Source organism: Ovis aries, chromosome 13 (genome assembly GCF_016772045.2).
Source record: "Ovis aries strain OAR_USU_Benz2616 breed Rambouillet chromosome 13, ARS-UI_Ramb_v3.0, whole genome shotgun sequence".
NCBI lineage: Eukaryota > Metazoa > Chordata > Mammalia > Artiodactyla > Bovidae > Ovis > Ovis aries.
Genome location: NC_056066.1, coordinates 61,642,128 through 61,661,883, shown reverse-complemented (window position 1 = coordinate 61,661,883; position 19,756 = coordinate 61,642,128). Strand labels below are relative to the sequence as shown.

General features: G+C 54.7%; 2 protein-coding genes across 4 annotated transcripts in view; one reads left to right on the top strand and one right to left on the bottom strand.

Annotated features, from left to right (window-relative positions):
• NOL4L (nucleolar protein 4 like) overlaps window positions 1–19,756 on the top strand; it is a 132,888-nt gene that overhangs the window by 9,429 nt on the left and 103,703 nt on the right. The gene's annotated exons all lie outside the window — the stretch shown is intronic.
• LOC121816202 (mucin-2-like) lies at window positions 243–17,951 on the bottom strand. Of its 2 annotated transcripts, none has more exons than XM_060397695.1 (3): window positions 15,621–15,651; window positions 14,599–14,708; window positions 243–12,356 (listed from the first exon to the last, which is right to left on the bottom strand). In XM_060397695.1, the coding sequence occupies exon 3, from the start codon at window positions 9,003–9,005 to the stop codon at window positions 7,992–7,994; it is 1,014 nt and encodes a 337-aa protein (XP_060253678.1). In that variant the 5' UTR covers window positions 9,006–12,356; window positions 14,599–14,708; window positions 15,621–15,651; the 3' UTR covers window positions 243–7,991. The 2 variants fall into 2 exon arrangements, 1 of the variants encoding a protein (XP_060253678.1); XR_006055680.2 differs by lacking the exon at window positions 243–12,356 and adding an exon at window positions 17,344–17,951 and having other exon boundaries at window positions 13,790–14,708; window positions 15,621–16,143.

Here is a 19,756-nt window from a genome sequence, read left to right as displayed (position 1 = left end):
CTAAGGCGGAGGCGGGGAGCTCCAGTTCCCACAGAGAACCAGGCTGAGTGTGAGCCCATCGGGTTCCAAAGCAGGGGATCATTCATTCATTCACTCACTCATTCATTCACTCACTCAATCACTCGTTTGCTCCTTCCACCGCCCTCCCCATCACAGGGGCTCCACCCTTCCCAGGCTCAGGGCACACCCAGGCGTCATTTTTGATGCCTGAGTCTTTTCTCTTACCACCCCTCCCTCCCCATCCAAACTGCACATTCTGTTGGTTCTACCTTCAAAATACATCTCAAGTTTTACCCTCTCACCACCTCCATGGCTTCCAGCTTCGTCCAAGCCTGGCAATGCATCAGCCTTCCCACTGGGCTCCCTGAGTCCTCTTCAGCCCCCCTTGTATTCCCTCTGGCTCACACAGCCAGCAAAATCAGTGAAAGCAAAATGCAAATCAGATGCTCTCCCTCCCCTGCTCTGAACCGTGTAAGATTCCCATCTTACTCAAAGCAAAAGCCAAAGTCTTTTCTGAAGCCTACGTGATCTGGCCCTGCTGCCTGACCCTTGCTCATTCAGTGTCAGCCACACTGACCTCCTTGCGATTCTAAAAACCACCAGCTGCAAACCTGCCCCAGGGCCCTTGCACTGGCTGTTTCCCCAGCCTGGAACACTCTTCCCCTAGTTCTCTGCGTGGCTGCTCCCCCTCCTCTTTCAGATCTTTGCTCAAACGCCACCTCCTCAGAAAAGCCCTCCCTGATCACCCAGCCAGGGCCACCTTAGGTTCCTTGGACTCTCTTTCTACTTCGTTTTCCTCTCTAGCCCTTACTACCCTCTGACATTGCATATATATTTTACAAGTTTGCATGTTGAATATCTTCCTTCCCATAAGGCTATGAGCTCTGACCAGTCAGCTTGGTTTACTGCCATATCCCCAGGGCCCCTGCCACTAAAGGGCTTCCCCACTGTGGGGGCAGCAGGTGCCTTAGAGCGGGCATCTGAGAACCACCCAGGCCTTCTGCACTCAGGGCCTCAGGAGCCCCAAGGCTTAGACCATTCGCCTTCTTGTGGGGGCATCCAAGGAGTCCTGGGGGAGGCGGCATTTAAGCTGGACCTCGAGGGCAAACTAAATTATTCAGCAAGAACAGAACATGGGAAGGCTCCCTCCAGGGGGTAAGAACACGAGCAAGGGCTGGAGTGGGACAGGTTTTGGGGGGTCAGCGCAGATTGGGTGTGAGGACCAGGGACACTCTCCCAGAGAAGCGTGGTGTTCTACAGAGCATTTCAGATGGGTGGAAGGAGGGCAGTGGAATGGTCAGATCCGCTGGAGAACCACTTGGGGATCCTGAGGGGGATTAGCTGGTGAAATCAATTAGGGTCACATGGAAGAGAAGGATCTGGAAAGCCACTCAGAGGAGCTAGTGTGTCACCATCAAGGAGACCTAGGGGTTTGCAGGATTTTCAAGCAGAGGGGAGATGAGGTCAGCTTCAGGTTTTAGAAGGAGCCTCAGGAAACTGTGGCAAGAGGGAGATGTGTTACAAAGAAGGTAAAACAGGAGGCTGGGATATAGTGAGACATGGAGAGAGAAGGCTGGCCTGGGGCAAAGAGGAGGGGCTGGTTCCCTTGGGACAAGAGGTTGAGTGTCTGGGACTGGGTGACATGGGGCTGTGGGGAGGGAAGCTTCATGGTTGATGGTCATGGTTGACACAATATTCTTGGGTAGAGAGAGAGGCGTTCAGGAAGCCAGGAATGTAGGCAGACCCACAGATCCAGGGTGATGACCCAGAGGCAGGGTCTAGTGGGCAGAACCCAAGAACTGTCCCAAAGGTTGGTAGCATATGGCAGTGGGAGGCTGCGGAGGAGACCTGGTGACTCAGGTCTCAGTGGGGACAGTTTGGGAGTAATCCTGTTCATGGGGCCCCTTCCCAGCTTGGAACCTTCCCCGCCCGGCTGGGACCCGAGGCCGGCTCCTGGGAGGCTGTTGCTTGGTGGATGACTCATCATTTTCTCGGCATCCCCAGGCTCAGGAAATGTTCAAGGAGACACGCGGCCCTTCCTTTGGCAGGCCAGGCCCTCACTGGATGCTGGCTGGTCGAGAATAACACACTCCGGCCTCCAGCCTTGTCTAAGAGCATCCCGAGGGCATGTCTCCATGAGCCCCAGGCTTCCGCAATCTCACACATCCCCAGCTGTCTTAGGAAGCTGTCATGACCCCATTCTACAGGTCAGTGAACCAAGGCACAGCCTGTGCTGGGCACCCAGCTAAGTAACTGCCTGGTGGTGCTTCAGTTTCTTCATCTGAGAGGTGGGTCTGATGATTGTCCCTCCCCTATGGGTTGCTGGGAAAATGGAAGGAGGGAGTTACGAGAAATGCTTAGATAGTGGGATTGTCATTTGCATGAGGATGCGACGAGGGGTCCATCCAGGCAACAGGGGCTCTCCACTGGATAGAACTGCCCTCGGGAAGGCCAGAGGGTAAGGTGGCCAACAGACCTGCATTCAGGTCCCAGATCTGCCACCAGCTTCTGGTTCAGGGCAAATGGCTTGCCTACTCTGATTCCTTCCCGCTTAGGCATCAGTGGGTGATGACCCACACCCTGGGGGGTGCTGGGAAGATGGCATAACCCCAGGCCTGACAAACAGACCAGTGAGTAGGGGCTGCAGCTCCTTCTCAGGGTCCCTTGGAGAACCACCCCCCTCCCCCAACTCCAGTGCAAAGATCTTCAAACCAGACAGCTGTTACCCTCCCAAGGGGAGGGGAGGCTGCTCAGAGAGTTCAGGCTGGGAAGCTCCCTGGGGTGCGGAGCCTCTTGGGGAGATCTAGGGGCTGGAATAGGAGCAGACTGAGGGGCAAAGGGTTTTGTGCTGAATGGGAGGCCCCTGCTGGTCAGCAGAGGAATGGAGAATGTGAAAGCAGAGGCTGGGTCCAGGCTCTGCCATACACTGCTGTGCAGGTTGGGCAGATCCCTTACCCTCTGTGAGCCTCAGTTTCCTCATCTGTAAAATGGGATGATGATAGCTGTGGCTTCACTTATATCCTTCTACACCGTGTTCTATACTATGTGTATACACTACATATACTGCATACTATATTCTATAATCTAGAAGCATCTGTACCAGGGGGTGGCCATAATCAAGCCCTCAATAAAAGGGAGCTATAATTAGGATTATGATTGTAAGCCAATCAATAACCCTCCAATCCGTGACAAGGCCACTCAAACCATGCTGCTGAGCTGGGCTTGGAAGCTCAGGCTGGCCCCAGGTTTGCACTCACTAGCCAGATGACCTTGAAACAAGTCATTCTCTGAACCTCAGTTTCCTCCTCTCTGAGACTGACCCGTCTCACAGGGTCGCTGTGGGGAGGTGAAGAGAGACTCCATGTCAAGTGCTCAGCACAGGAAATGGGAGCGTTTGTGTGCTTGCACCTGTGGCGTGGCCAGGGGCTGGTGGAGTAGGGATTGGAGTCTGGGGTAGGGCCAGTGGCTGCTGGAAGCAGAGAGGAACAGAAGAGGCAGAGGACAGAGGCAGAAAGGAGTGTGTGTAGGGAAACCAGACGGGAGGACTTCTAGGACGAGGGCTGGTCTTCCGGGTTTGCCGTTGAGGGCTGGGGAACCCCCACCCCAGATCTGATGAGAGGGCAGAGGGAAAGCACTAGCCACAGCAGGTGGGAAGGAAAGGCCAGAAGTCTTGCTAGTCCAGTCAGCAGCTGGCTGTCAGGAAAGGTAGGTTAGAGGAGCAGTGGGCTTCCCTGAGTCCAGGTATGGTACTAAGAGTGCGCATGCTCCCCAGGGTCGAGAGCCCTGGGTTCAGATCCTGCCTCACCAACCAGCTGTGCAAACTTGGATGCATCTCAACTTCTCCGAGCCTCCATTTCCACATCTGTAAAATGGGGATAGTGATATCAACCACCTTTTAGGGTTGTTACAGGGATCACTTGAGATGCATAAAGTACTCAGTCAGCGCCTGCTGCTGAGCAGAGACAATGACAGTCAAGGCACAGCTAGTGCTTGTTTTGAAATACCAGGCGCTCTGCTGAATAGGTTATACCCCGGCCTCCTGTGTGCTTGTTGGAACAGGGCTACTGTTAGGATCCCCATCTTCCTGATGCAGCTGTTGAAGCTCAGAGAGGTTGAGTCACATGCCTGAGGCCACACAGCTAGTGAAAGGCAGAGCAGGGGCTTGAGCCCACACAGTGCGGAAGTGTCATGGCCTCCGCTCCCTGAATCACCCATCCTGCTGACAGCAAAGCTCAGAGCCTAGGGTCCCCTTTGGTATTACCTGGGCTTGGATGATGGCTCTTCTCAGGTGGGGAGGCAGGGGGTGAGTCTGTGTGACAGAGTGCACCTGACTCTGGAACACACTCCCTGGGCGCAAATGGGATCTGGTCAGCTTGACCCTCAGGGAACACTGAAGGATGCTGTGATTCGGGGAGGGCCGGGTTGCAGCATGGAGCCCCACGGCCAGCCAGCCAGCCAGCGTGCTTCATCCAATTCAGGTCGGGGAGCCTTGTGCCCACCAGCATGAGACAAGGCATGGCTTGACCATCAGGCCACAGGCAGCTGCCAGTGGGCCCCAGAGGATATAGGTGGCCAGTGCGTGGTCTGGGCAGCACCCATGGAGGAGAGGGAGGAACTTGGGAGGGCTCTTAGAGGAGGTGTGAGTCATGAAATAGAAGAGGAAGGGACAGGGCCTCCCAGGACAAGGAAGGGGTGATATGGATGGAGGAGCACAAGAGATTCTTATTTTCAAGGTGATACAGACACTTGAAAATGCAACCACATCAATCAAACAGCGGCCCCCTAAGAGGGTGAGAGTGCCCAGCACCCCGCCTCCACCTCGTTCCCCTGCCCAGAGGAGGCCAGTCCCTTAGGGATCCTTCCTGATACGCTTGGCTCTGGAGCTGCGCTGCCTGGGTTTGAATCCCGAATCTGCTTTATACTTGCTGTGTGATTTGGGCAACTTACTCCACCTCTCTGTGCTTCTGTGTCTATGTCTAAAAAGCAGAGGACAGTAACAGGACCTGCTTCTCTGGACTGTTACGAGGACCAGGGTTCCTAAAGCCTAGCAGAGGGTAGGGCTGGTGGCTGAGTGCCCCAGGAGCACTGGCTGCTACTGCTGCTGTTGCCGTTGCTGTTGCTGTTGCTGCCATGATGATTGCTGTGCCTGTGCAGCTGTGCACACTGGGTGTGCAGTTTAAGTGCCCAGCTCTCCCAGCAGGTCCTGAAGCTCAGTTTTCATTGCTTCTGCCCACTGAGGAAGAAGCAGAGGTGAGAGGTCCACCCAGAGGTCATCCTGGTGTACCTGCATCTTGAGACAGGCCTGTGATGGGGAGGGGCCTAACATCACTGGCTGGGCCACCCACTCATTGGTTGGGCTTCCCTGGTGGCTCAGATGGTAAAGAATCTGCCCACAATGCAGGAGACCTGAGTTCGATCTCTGGGTCGGGAAGATCCCCTGGAGAAGGGAATGGCAACCCACTTCAGTATTCTTGTCTGGAGAATCCCATGGACAGAGGAGCCTGGCGGGCTATAGTCCATGAGATGTTGGAAAGAGTCGGACATGACTGAGCAACTAACACTACTTACTTCCTACCCATTCAGCGCTTGTGGTATGGGGACTCCATCTCCTGCCCCTGCGCTGGGGACATGAGGTGGGATGGGCACAGTAAGGATGAAGGGGCTGTGCAGAGAGCCCTTGGCCAGGCCCCAGAAAATGAGGTTTCTGCCACAATTCACCCCTGTGCTTCTTGAAAGAGTTCCCGGCTCTAGACCTTGGTTTCCTTATCAGGAAGGTGGTACCAGGCTGCAGTGAGGACCCGCAGTCCCTCAGATGTGATGGAGTCTTGAGCTGTTTATTAGGACCCCAGCTTCAGGTTTCTGCCCCCAGGGGATTTACAAGTGCGTTGATGGTGTTATTGATAAGATCCTAGTTTGGAAGGTATAAAAGTGCTGCTTAGAAGCTGAGTGACCTTGGGGAAATTTAAGAGGAAGGGGATTAATTAACTCTCTGGGTCTCAGTTTCCTCCTCTGTAAAATGGGCGTAGAAATAGAACCTACTCTGTGGGGTTGTTGGACGCAGGTAAGAAAGAGAGCCAGGGGTCTGACTCAGAGTAAGGCTCTGTGATTGGCAGCAGCTGCAATTATTTTAAGGAATTGAAATGAATGAACTGGAGAAACCACCAGCAAACAATATAGGGCTGCAGGCAATCCATTCATTCCCGATTCATTCAGCAAATTTTGATTGGCACCTGCTGTGTACCAGTTCCTGTTCATTCATTCCACCAAGACTTACTGAGCACCTACTATGTGTCAGAAGTAGGACAGACTTGATCTCTGCCCTCCTAGATCTGAGAGTTCCAAGCACCTCCACTAGCTGGTGGTCAGGGGGCTCCTAGGGCCTGATGTGCCATCCAGCAGGTTGGCTCAGATGACTGGGCCCTTGTCCCCACTGAGATGGCCTTGCTGAGCTCAAGGGGCCACTTCTGCCTGGTGTCCCCAAGCTAGCCCTGCTGGTCCCTCTGACTCCCTCTTCCCAGAAGTAAAACTCAGGAGGGAATGGGGGGGTGCAATGCAAGACCTTTCTCATCAGCCCCTCCCGCTCCGGTCTAATCACCTCCTCCCCAGCAACAGCACTCATTGTCCTACCTATTTTCTCCTCTTCACACAGAGGCCAAAGTGTGGTGTTAAAATGTAAACCTGACCATGGTCGTTGTCTGCTCAAACCCTTCCATGGGTCCCCATCACCATCTGAGCAAAAGCCACCAGGCCCACATGGCCCAGCTCTGCCCCTCTTTCCACCTTCTGGGCTTCTGCTCACTGCCCTTCATCTCCCCTAGCCTCTAGCCTGTCCCCCAGCCCTCACTGGGCCCTGCTGACATATCACCTCCTCAGGGAGGCCCTCCCTGACTGCCTTTTCAAAACGCCCTATATTCCCCATCACTCTCAAGCCCTGTACTTCACTCCCAAGGCCTTATCGACATCAGACTAATGCTGCATTCTGTGTGCTCCCCTGGACTCCCAGAGGACAGGGATATTTTCTGTCTTCCTCACTGCTGTGTTCCCAGCACCGGGTGCATTCATTCACTGATTCACTCAGCAAACTTTGATTGGCACCTGCTGTGTACCAGGTCCTGTTCATTTCATTTCACAAAGATTTTCTGAGTCCCTACTATGTGCCTGGAGTGGAGAGTAGGATAGACTTGATCTCTGTCCACCCAGAGCTGTGAGCCCCAGAACCCCCTGCATGGTATGCCCTCAGGAAGTATTTGTTAAATGATGTCTCTAGCCTTTCCATTCTCCTCTTCATGCCTCAGTTTCCTCCTCTGCAGAATGATGGACCAGAGCTGTTACGGCCTACCTGAGGGTTGGTGTGCAGGCCAGGGTCCCATCAAAGGCCACCTGACCTGCCCAACAAGCAGATTCCTCCGGTCTCAGAGCTGAGAGAGCCAGAAGAGGGTGATAGGGTTAGCAGGTGATCAGGGAGGGCTCTAAGCCCCATGTGGAGGCATCTGGACTCATCCTGGTCACATTGGGAAGCCCAGGCAGGACAGGGACACAACTGTGGGAAGATGGGAGGGGAAACAGGCCTGAAGGGAGGTCTGGGACTGAGGACTGTAATGGGCCCCAGAAAGCCGGATCTCAGACAGTGGGAGATGCTGAGTATCACAGAGCAGGGGAACTTGGGGAGGGAGGGTTTTAGGGAGCTGAGTCTGGTCCAGTATGTGCGCAAAATTGGAGTCTGAGACCCAGGGAAGCTCTGGGTTCTTGGGCACAGCAGCCCAACTGGGAGCAGAAGCTACAGAAATGAAGTGGAGGAAGCTGGGGAGGGGCTAGAAGAATGGATCTAACAATGTCTTCCTTGTATTAGGTGCTTTTTTCTTCATAAAAGCCTCTTCATCATTCATTCATCCATTCACTCATGTACTCGTCAACAACTTGGAGAGAGCTTCCTGGGGTGCAGTGGTGAGCCTCACAGATGTGGCTCTTGCCCTGGCAGAGCTCAGGATGCATTATGGGAAAGATGCCATGGGGCACGGTGATAGTAGTGGTGGTGGTGATGGTGGTGGTGACAGCAATGATGGTGGTAGCACGGTGGTGATGGCAGTGGCAGTGATGGTGATCATGGTAGTGATGATGATGGTAATGATGATGGTGGTCATGGTGATGGTCATGGTAGTGGTGATGGTGATGGTGGTCATGGTAATAGTGATGATGGTGATGGTAGTCATGGTAATAGTGATGATGGTAATGGTGATGGTGGTAATGGCAATGGTCATGGTAGTGGTGATGGTGGTCATGGTGATGGTCATGGTAGTGGTGATGGTGATGGTGGTCATGGTAATAGTGATGATGACAGTAATGATGGTGGTAGTGGTGATGGTGATGGTGGTAATGGTGGTGGTGATGATCATGGTAGTAGTGATGGTGGTCATGGTGATGGTCATGGTAGTGGTGATGGTGATGGTGGTCATGGTAATAGTGATGATGATGGTGATGGTAGTCATGGTAATAGTGATGATGACAGTAATGATGATGGTGGTAGTGGTGATGGTGATGGTGGTGATGGTGATGATCATGGTAGTGGTGATGGTGGTGGTGATCATGGTAGTGGTGATGGTGGTGGTGATGATCATGGTAGTAGTGATGGTGGTGATGGTGGTGATCATGGTAGTGGTAATGGTGATGGTGGTGGTGGTGATGATCATGGTAGTGATGGTGGTGATGGTGGTCATGGTGATGATCATGGTAGTGATGGTGGTGATGGTGGTCATGGTGATGGTCATGGTAGTGGTGATGGTGATGGTGGTCATGGTAATAGTGATGATGACAGTAATGATGATGGTGGTAGTGGTGGTGACGGTGATGGTGGTCATGGTGATGATCATGGTGGCGGTGACGGTGATGGTGGTCATGGTGATGATCATGGTGGTGGTGACGGTGATGGTGGTCATGGTGATGATCATGGTAGTGATGGTGGTGATCATGGTAGTGGTGATGGTGATGGTGGTCATGGTGATGATCATGGTAGTGGTGATGGTGGTAATGGTATAGTGATGATGACGGTAATGATGATGGTGATAGTAGTGGTGGTGATGATCATGGTAGTGATGGTGGTGATGGTGGTCATGGTGATGATCATTGTAGTAGTGGTGGTGATGGTGGTGGTGATGGTGATGGTGGTAGTAGTGACGGTGATGGTGATGATGGTGCTAGTGGTGGTGGCAGTGATGGTGATGGTGGTGATGGTCATGGTAGTGGTGACGGTGATGGTGTTAGCGCTGATGGTGGTAACGGTGATGACAGTGGTGATGATAGTTAGAGTAATGGTGATAATGACGGTAATGGTGATGATGCTGATGCTGAGGTTGGTGGTGTGTTGGCTCCCACGTTACTGAGTGCTCACTGAATGCCGGCCTGCTCTAAGTGCTTCCTGTGTGTTTGCACTCTGGGCTCCTGCAACCACCCTGCAAGGCACTGAGATCTTACGCAACTTGCCTGAGGCCCCCTGTGAGTCAAGGGGTGGCACCCGGATGTAAACCCAGGCAAGGCGGGCTGACCAGCAAACTGCTCCTAGCCATGGCCACCTGCCACTTCCAGCAGGCAGCTCCCCCTCATTATCATGACTGTCAGGCCCCTTCCTTGCCTTCTGGACCCAGCACCTAGCACAGCGCCCAGTGCCGGGGAGAATGCACGAGTCTGACTTGCCTGAACAGGCTTTGAGGTCAGGCTTTGCCCCAGCAAGCATAAGCAAATGGCTCCTCTGCCCTCAGCACCTCATCTGTGAAAGAGGAGAACCATCCTCCAGGGAAGCCACCAGAAAGTCAAGGAAACACCACCCTCATGTAGCAATTGATGTTTTCAGGGAGAGAGCCCATTCCCTAATTAGGAGGCAACTGAGAAAGACTCAGTTCTGCCTGGGATGGAGAGGGGCACACAGGAACCAGGGGCTCCTGGATGGATGGACACACTGTGCACACCCCTGCTTGTTGCTTCCCCAACACAGGCCCCAGGGAAGGGACTGCTCTTCTTGTACTCACTGCTGACTGCTGTGCCTCTGGGACCCAGGCTCCAGCCATCCTCACCCAGTTCTAGCAAACCTAAGTGATCCCATGCCAATAAAAAGACAGGACCAGATTGGGGCTGGGAGCAGAAGGCCTGGACACAGATGCTGCCTCTGCTCTTCCTGTGTGGACAGGGTTCCCCCACTGTCCCTCTCTGGACCTCAGTTTTATCCTTTTGTTCAAATACATACAGAGCAGGTGCTCTGTGCCAGGCTCTGGAGACACAAATGAAGACTTCTGCCCTCAGAGAGCTGACGTTCTGGTGGAGACTGATACTATGTAGTAAATGAGGAAAGCTCCCAGCTTGTGACATGCTGGCAAAGCTGTGCAGAAAAACCAAGCAGAGCGAGGAGAATCCGAGGTGCTGGAGTGGGAGATATTGGAATTTTAACCAGAGTGTCACAGATGGCCTCTCTGAGAAGGTGACATTTTATGCAAAACCCTGAAGGAGGTGCAGGAGCAAGTTATGAGGGTGTCTGATGGAAAAGGGTTCCAGGTAGAGGGAACAGTAAGTGCAAAGGCCCCAAGGCAGGAGTGTGCATGGAGGATTTGAGAAACAATGAAGAGACCAGTGTCCCCAGCACCCCGCCCCCACCCCCAGCCTGTGTTTGGGAATCAAAACACCACATTTTACCTCTCAAGACCTCAGACCCCAGAACACAATGATTTCTGAGCCCACATAGCCCTGTCTGGGGGAGAGTGGGTGATGGTACCTCCTGGATGGGGCCAGGACAGAGGCCTTGCTGCCTGTTTCTTCAATCCAAAGGGTGAATTTTAAGACCTGTGCTGCGGCTTATAAAAGAGAACACCATGGTTCTCCTCGCTCCACATGACTGCTAGTCATGGCCCTGGGTTCAAACCCTGGGCCCACTGCTTTCTGAATATGTGGCCTTTGGTAAATCCTCCTCTGAGCCCCAGTGTCTTCATCTGCAGAATGAGGCTCCAATGCCTGTGTATCAGGGTTGATGGGATGGGATTTGGCGAGAAACACACCTGGAAACACGTGTCTAAGTGTCCAACCTTGGGTCTTCCTGGAGGAGGTGCTCAGTATATGTTAAAAGCCAGAACCTAACATTTATATGACCTCAAACTGTTTTCACAGCTGTTGGGAATTTGTCATATCTCTTGAGTCTTCTAAAAAGGAAGTGGGAGGGTGGGGAGGAAGTATCAGCCCCAACTCCCAGAGGGGTAAACTGAGGACCCAAAGTCACCTTGAGGCAGGGCCGATAGAGGGCAAAGAGGTGGGTCTCCTGGCTCAGGGAAGTAGGGGAGCGAGGGGAGTGGAGATTGTTCAGAGCCCGCCCCCACCCCCACCCCCTCACGAGTGTGTGTGCATGTCCATATGTGCACACATCGCCTGCACCAAGCAACAATAGCGACTTTCAGATTTGTGGTCCCTGAGCAGGTTTTGTAAGGCATGGCTTGGCTGGTCTGGAGGTCTGTTGTAAGGATGTTGAAAGGCCCAGAGCGTGGGGAAGCTCAGGCCGCAGGCGGGCAAAGGCGGGCAGGTCCCTGCGAAGAGGAAGAGGTCTGGGCTCATGTGATTGTCCACTGGGCCTGTCTGGCCATCCGGTGTCTGGCCTTTGTGGCCAGAGCCAGCTGGGTCTCCGGGTTGGTCTCTGAGCAGCCTGGCCCCCTGTGCCTTGTCGTCCAGACGCCCGACCTGATCAGCCCGTGAGCCTTGGCACAGCCTGGGGAAGGGGTGCATTACAAATGAGGAAGCCAAACTTCAGAGAAGGGTGTGCCCAGCTGGCCTGCGGGGAGCCAGGATTTGGACCCAGGACCACCTGGGCAAGCCCCAGCGCTGGCCCTTCCTGGTCATGGCTCAGCCAGGGGCCAGTAAGCAAGCTTTGTGCAGACGGCTCCCTTCCTCCCTTGGCCTGCCTTCTTGGCCACAGTCTGGCCTTGTCACCTTTGACAGAAGGCCCTGCAGGCCAGTCTCTGCTCCTTAGTTGCCACACCTCGATCTTCACGGGATTCTAGCTCTACCCTGCATCAGATGCTTGTGGGCACTGGGCTCACCTTTGGCCCCTTTGAAGAAGACGTCAGGGACCTCATCCTTATTCAGTGCATTTAAGGCCCCAGACAGCTTTTGCCCCATCCCCACCCAATGCAGGGGTTTCTAGGCCCATTTTCTTTTTTTAACATCTATTTATTTGGCTGCGTTGGGTCTTAGTCACAGCATCCGGGGTCTTCCTTGCATCACGCGGGGTCTTTCGTTGCGCTGCGCAGCCCTAGTTGTGTCACACAGGCTTAGCTGCTCCGCACCACGTGGGATCTTAGTTTCCCAACCAGGGACTGAACTCGTGTCCCCTGCAGTGCAGGGAGGATTCTTAACCACTGGACCACCAAGGCGGTGTTCCCTCGGCCCATTTTCTAGATGAAGAAACTGAGGCTCAAAGAGAAAAGGTTACGTCCTAACATGAATGGGCCGTGAGAGCAGTGCTAGGACTCCAGAGCTTGTGCTTTTTCCATAACGTAGCCCTCCTGCCCTCAGCTTCTTTAGCAGCAAAATGGGAGACTGGAACTGGGTGATCTCACTTGAGAGCAGAAACTCTGGAGACAGACAAGCTGAATGTGAATCCCAGCCCCGTCATGTCCTAGCTGGGGAATGGGGCCTTAGGTAGTCACTTCCTCTCCCCATGCCTCAGTCTTCCTACCTGTAAATGGGGCTGAGAGGCATATCCCCCCTCGAGCTGCTGTGAGGTCCAGGGAGCAGCCACGCCGAGTGCCCTGGGAGTGAGGACGTGCACAGCGGTGGCAGGTTTTGAAACTTCTGAGCTTCCTGTCCAGCCCTCCCTGCGGTGCTTGAAAGGATGGCAGGGGCCATGTGAATGCTCACTTGTGCTCTTCCTGGGGCATGACCCGGTGACCCAGACTGGATCAGGACTGTGCATGGATGTGTCTGCTAACAGCAGATGTTCAGGGAGCCTGCTGTGAGGGTGACGAGCAGTGGGTAGTCCCAGACATAGCCATGAGGCCGGCTCAGGCTGCCCTGGGCAGCCAACGACACCATTGTCCCCATTTGTTCCCTTTGTCGCCTCTTGTGCAGATTACGAGTACCTTGCCTGCTCCTGCAAGCTCGACCTTTCCTGGGAGAATTGCTCTGAAGCAGCCACAGAGCACGCAGAAGCTATCTGGCTAATTAGCGGGTGGCTGCTGGGGACAAGCTTGGGACCTGGTGGCTGGAATTGGGACTCCGGGTGCCCGAGGCCAGTGCCAGCTCGGCTGGGAGGCCAGGCAGTGTCCTGGGCTCCAGGATGTCACGGCCTTTCCATCATGGGGTTCAGATCATGGCTCTGTGGCTTTTTGGCTGGGTGACCTGCGAAGGCGCTTTGCCTCTCTAGGTGGCAGTTTCCTCACCTTGGACTTTAGATTGTGTGGGTTGGGAGCCCAGCACCAAAATGGGGTCCATGATCAGCAAATAGTGTCACTGCTGCCATCCCCTTTGGCCTGTGCCAGCCCACGTGGAGAATATAAGAAGTGCAAGCCCAGTGACAACCCTTGGGGACCATGCAGCACCATCTCAGAGTCACAGGCAGCAGGGGAAGCCCAGCTAGGCCTCAGGCCCTTAGCAAGAGACAGGCTTAATCTCTCAGAGCCTGAGCCTCTTTTGTTCCCCCAAGCAATGGAATAATTGAGACACTGTGTGGTCAGGTGCCTAGAACAGGGCCTAACAAAGATGGAGCTCCTTCCCAGTCCCGCCTCCCTCCCCCTTCCACTCCTCCTCCCTCCCCCCTCCCACTTTCTCCCCCTCTCCCTTGTCCTCCCTCCCCAGGCCTCAGGAACACGCTGGAGGGAGGCAGCTGCAACTCCCGTGGGAAAATCAGGTCGAAGGACTGCCTGTGGCCTGGGGTGGTCAAAGGAGGGAGGGTCTCAACGGGACTCAGCAGGCAGCTCGGTGGGGGTTCTATGTGAGCAGAGAAGTGGAGCGCAAATGGGTAGATAGTCTGCTCAGGGGCCACGAGGCTCTCAGGCTAGTGGCCCAGGACTCAGGCTGCCGCCGGACCCTGGGGCAGGTCCAGGTTGGGGGTGTGCAGAGATTTGGAAGATAGATAGGGTCTGACTGTGCGGCCTTGGATGTCAGGCCAGGGGCCATTCTCCCCTCTGGCCTCAGATTCCAGGGAGGAGAGCTTCCAGGCCTACAGGGCAGAGGGGTGTTGGTGAACAGAGCATTGGCGCACGGGAAGAGGTGTCCCTGGCTTGGCCTGGGGAGTGCTGGGCTGGAAAGCCTTTCTGGGAGGGCCTGCCTTAGGGCCAGGACTCCTCAGCAAGGAGTCGAGTGGACAGTGGCCGTCCCGGCAGAGGAGGCAGCCTCGCAGAGGCACGAAGCATGCTTCAAAGCCAGGGTGAGTAGGGCCACATCACAGAGCTCTCAACTGCCCAGCAGAGGAGCCTGGATTTTATCCGGGCTGGGAGCCATGGAAGGTTTGAGGCAGGCGGCCTTGAGATCTCATTTTCAAAGTCAAGGTGCAGCCCCATTCGTCAGGGAGGTTGAGACAGTGATTGTACAAACTACAAACCTGATGGGGTAGAAGTCAGCCTGGCCTCTTACCTTCCTGGGTGTCCAACCTGAGAAAATCCCATCCCTCCAGAAACTTCCCGGAACCTCAGCTTTTGCATGTGTCTAAGTACTGCCTGTGGCCTTTCTGCCTCGCTGAGTGCCTGGGGTGAGATTGAAATCGACCTTACGTTGTGCCTGCAGCCGGGCACCCCGACATTTCGGCGACAAGTTCCCTGGAATCTCTCATGGACTGCTCGCCATGTGTGAGGTTATTTTACAGAGGTTATCTCATTGCATTCTTGTGCTGTGCTCAATTGCTCAGTCGTGTCCCACTCTCTGCGACCCCATGGACTGCAGCCCGCCAGGCTCCTCTGTCCTTGGGAATTCTCCAGGCAAGAATACTGGAGTGGGTTGCCATGCCCTCCTCCACTGCCCTTTTAGGCAGCCCTTCCCCGATCACTGAGGAGGAAACTGAGGCACAGAGAAGAGAAATGATCTGTCCAACGAGCAGGGCTGGGATTGAGCCCAGGCTGGTCTGGCCCCAGAGTCCTTGCTTGCAGCTCCTCCACACCCCTGTCCCCAAGCGGGGCCCTGGCTGGGGCGTGGCCCGGTCCCCAGCCGGTTCCCCAGGGCGCAGTCAATCCCCTGTCAGGGCCCACCAGTACGGGAGCCAATTAGCAGCTGCCACACCTGTCCCCCTGCCCTGGGCCCCCCAGAGGCCCAGCCCTGCCTAGATCTTTCAGGCACCTCCCTCAGCTCTAGAAGCCAATGCTTCCAGCATTGCACCATTTAGAAGGACAGAGGCTCAATTTTGTCAGAGAAGCTGGGAGAAATCAAGCCAGTGAGAGAAGCGCCCCACCATCAGGATATTTCCACGCCTTGTCTGGGCCGCCGCAGAGCTGGGTTCCCCCGCGCCACACTCCACCCCCGCCGCCTGTGCCCCCCACCACAGGCTCCCCTGTCTCTCCTGCATCTGCCTCCTTCTCCCCAACCTGGGGCCGTTCCCCCGGCTCCGCCCCCCCCCCCCCACCCCCGGGTCCCCTGTGACAGGGGCATCGGCTGCAGCTTCTCACCTGCGTGCCGGGTCTGGCTCCAGCGAGAAAGGAGGAGGAGGAAAAAAAGGTCCTTGAGATGGTGACAAAGGTCTGAGTGTGGGCCGCCAGAGCAGCCTGTTTCCAGGCAACTGCTCTACCCCAGGCTCCCCGCGGCGGCGGGCACATCCGTCAAGCCGCAGCTCTGCTCAGCGAGGGAGCTGGGGCGGCCCTAGCAGCCTGGGCACACGGCCACGGCCCCCAAGCTCCAGCCCTGCTGGGGACACGAGGCCCCTCTGGCAGGGGCTGCAGGGGAAAGTACAGTGTTGTCATGGCTACTGCTGGCCAAGCACCTACTGGGTGCCCAGCTGCAGGCTTGGTGCACACAGGGCAGAGCTCCTACTCATGAGTCAGTCCATCCCGTCATCTATCCACCCATCCTTCTGTCCCCATTCCGGATAGAACGCTGGTGTATTGTGCAGGCTCTGGATGGCTGGGTTGAAATCCTCCTTGCTGTTTGATCTTGGTCATGTTATTCTATTTTGCCGGGCCTCAGTTTTTTCATCTGTAAAATGGTCACAATAATAGTTCTTACTTCATAGCACTGCCATGAGGATTAAATGACTTAATACAGGCAATGCCTAAGCACAGAGCCTGGCACATATTAAATGCTCAGTAAGGACTAGTTGTTGTCTCTATGTTTATTAGTAATTAATTATGTGTAAAGAGACCATCAGGGCAGTGGGAAGCATGTGGCCTACAGCAATCAGATAGAATCTGGGTAGATAGGGTTCATATTTGTCCCACTTTCAACGGTACGACCTTAGGCAAGTCATTTTGCCTCTTGGAACCCCAGGTTCCTCTTGGCTGCATTGGAGAGATAATTAATAGCTGTCTCCATACCTGTTCTCTTCCGGGCAAGTTTGAAGCACTCTCTCTTGTTGGGAGGATCAGTGATGCGTGTGCCCAGGGCCCCACCCTGACAGCACTCAGTACGGAGAGTGGTCATTATTCAACAGACCTGGATTGGCGCCTGCTGGGTGCCAGTGTGGGGGCGGGGAGAGGAGTCAGACCTGCCCGGCTGTGCCCTCGCCATCCCCCCACCCACCTGATTTCTGGGCTGCTCTGCCCTGCAGGATGGCCCTGCTTCCTGCTCGACATTCTAATTGCTCCAGCTTCTGCCCTTGAGGTTGCTCAGCCCTGTTCCTTATCCTTCCTTCCACCTCCCTTTTTGAAAACAACCTCTGCCAGTGCCCCCAGCCCCAGCCCTGGAGGGAGAGGAGGAGGAGGCAGCCCAAGTGCCAGGGGAGCGGGCACGCTGCCGGCCTTTGTCTGAGCTGCCCGGCGGCCGAGGCTCCATCCCCTGGGGCAGGCCACGTTGCCCGCCTGCTGGCAGCTCAGGGAAGGCCGCGTGGGCGGCGGGGCCTAGGCAGGCCTGGGCTGGCCGCGGCCCCCTGGGATGGCCTGGCCTATTCAGGCGGGAGGGAGACCCAGGCTTGGGAGGAGAGTGGTATCAGGCTGATGCTCCTCACGGCAGCTGGGTTGGGGTGACTGTGTCCTTTGGGGGACCCATTGCAGACAGGTCTCAGCACCTCCTATGGATCAGGAACTGTGGTGGTAGCAGCTGGGCCCTCAGCACAAGGCCACACAGTCTGAGTTCAAATCCCTGTTTTGCTGTTTGACAGCTGGGTGGCCCGGGCAAACTCCCACACCTGTCTGGGCCTCCATTAACCGGTTTGCAAAATAAACATGACAGTAGTCTTACCTTAAGCTCTTAACATGGTCGAGAAGAGCACCCAGTGAGGGTTGCTGCAGTGGTGTTGGCTGTACTCGTGAGAAGTAGGGGCTGAACATTTGCCGAACTCGTACTGTGTGTTAGATCCACCGGAGAGATGGTCCATTGCAAGAAATAGCTCAGTTTTTCAATTCATTCGCTCAGTCGTGTCCGACTCCTTGCGACTCCACGCAGCACGCCAGGCTTCCCTGTCCATCACCAACTCACGGAGCTTGCTCAAACTCATGTCCATTGAGTCAGTGATGCCATCCAACCATCTCATCCTCTGTCGTCCCTTTCTCCTCCTGCCTTTGATCTTTCCCAGCTAAATTAGGGTCTTTTCCAATGAGTCAGTTTCTGTAATATGGCCAAACCTGAACAAACTATTTGGCCAGCCCAATATTTACTAAGCACCTACTCTGTACCAAAATCTGGGCTGGGCATTGGGAACACCCAGATGAAAGACCTAGGAGAAGCGGGTGTCGAGGAAAGAAGCATAAGGAAAGGAGGGGAAGTTATATATGAGGTCCTGCTGTGAGCCGGACTCTTTGCTGAGCACTAGGAGTCCAGGAGTCCAGATAAAGAATCTGCCTGCAATGCAGGAGAACCTTTGATCCCCAGGTCAGGAAGATCCCCTGGAGGAGGGAATGGCAACCCACTCCAGTATTCTTGCCTGGAGAATTCCATGGACAGAAGAGCCTGGCAGGCTGCAGTCTGTGGGGTTGCAAAGAGTCGGATATGACTGAGCAACCAATACTTTCACTTTCAGGAGTTCGGAGAGGAGCAAAGGGGCCCCTGCCCTTGTAATGGAAAAGGGCACAAAAATCTGGAAACTGATGATTATGATGCAGGGTAATCAGTGCTGTGATGTGAAGTGCCCTGGGGGGTGCCAACCCAGGCTTGGGAGTCAGGGAGGGCTTCCTGGAGGAGGTGACCTAGACACTTGGCCTTATGATCCACCTTATCAAGTCCTCTCAGTAACAGTTCTATCATGTTGTGGTCTAGGTTCGGTTTAAACATGTCCAGGGGTGGGGTACTCACTACCCAGGGAGGAATATACTTTTTCCATTTGCAGTCAGTTGGCCTTCCCTTGGACCCACTCACCGCTCTCCCGCCGCTCCCTCGTCAGTCTAGGCTGCAGCAGTTTCTGCGTCAGTCTCCGGCTTCCCCTCTCGGCCCTCCGGTCCATTCTCCACCCAGAGCTCCAGCCAGAGCAATCTTCTGAGACATAAATCAGACAACATCAGCTTCTGGCCTAAAACCCTTCAGTGGCTCCCCAGGGGCTCTTAGGACAAAGACCAGACTCCATACTGCAGCCTGAAAAAACGGTCCCAGCTGGACCGGTGCAGCTGACCCTCTGGCTTCCCCAGGCTGTGGATAGGGCCACGTCCAGGCCAAAGCCTCCACCTGCCCATGCAGCCTCTTAAGGGTGCAGGGGTGAAATTAATGCAAACGGAGCCCCCTGATTGTGGCAGTCAGGTGCAGGCCAGTGGGTAGTGATGTTATCCAGCCTGGTGATGCCAGCTTGGCACATAGTCCCTTTCCAGTTCCATACCTCAGTTTCCCCATGAGCAAAACACAGGGACTGTCTGGGTGGTGCCTGGAGAATCTCATGTGGAGTACAGGGCCCCTGGAGCTCTCACGAGCTCGCCCCCACCCCTCACCCAGTGGCTTCCATGATGGACTATTTCCTGCCCTCTCCATATCTAGTCCAAAGAGAAGACTAGCAAGTCAGGACTAGGTTAGGACGTAGATTTCAACAGCTCTCTTGATCCTGAGGAGACTCTGAGGCCCATAAGGTGAAATGATCTGCATTTAGCTGCCCCTGTAGTAGCCACGGGCTTCCCAGGTGGCTCAGTGGGTAAAGAACCCACCTGCCAATGCAGGAGATATAAGAGACGTGGGTTCCGATCCCTGGGTCAGGAAGATCCCCTGGAGGAGGGCATGGCAACCTACTCTAGTATTCTTGTCTGGAGAGTCCCCATGGACAGAGGAGCCTGGCAGGCTACAGTCCATAGTGTCACAAAGAGTCAGAGGTGACTGAAGCGACGTAGTACGCACGTAGTAGCCAAACCTCTCTGGCCAGTGTCAATTATCTGCCGTTATGGCAGAAGAGTCAGGCTAGCTCGGGAAACTGGGGGTTTTAATCTTTCCATCCAGAATCCTAGGTTCTGTTATCATTACTTTAATTTTGTTTAAAGACACAGTGCAGGGACTTCCGTGGCAGTCTAGTGGGTTAAGACCTCGCCTTCCAATGCCTGGGGTGTGAGTTCGATCCCTGCTTGGGGAGCTAAGATCCCATATGCCCCAGGCAAGGCAAAACAAAACAAAACAAAAAAATAAAGCAGAAACAACGATATTGTAACAAATTTAATAAACGACTTAAAAAAATAAATACACAGTG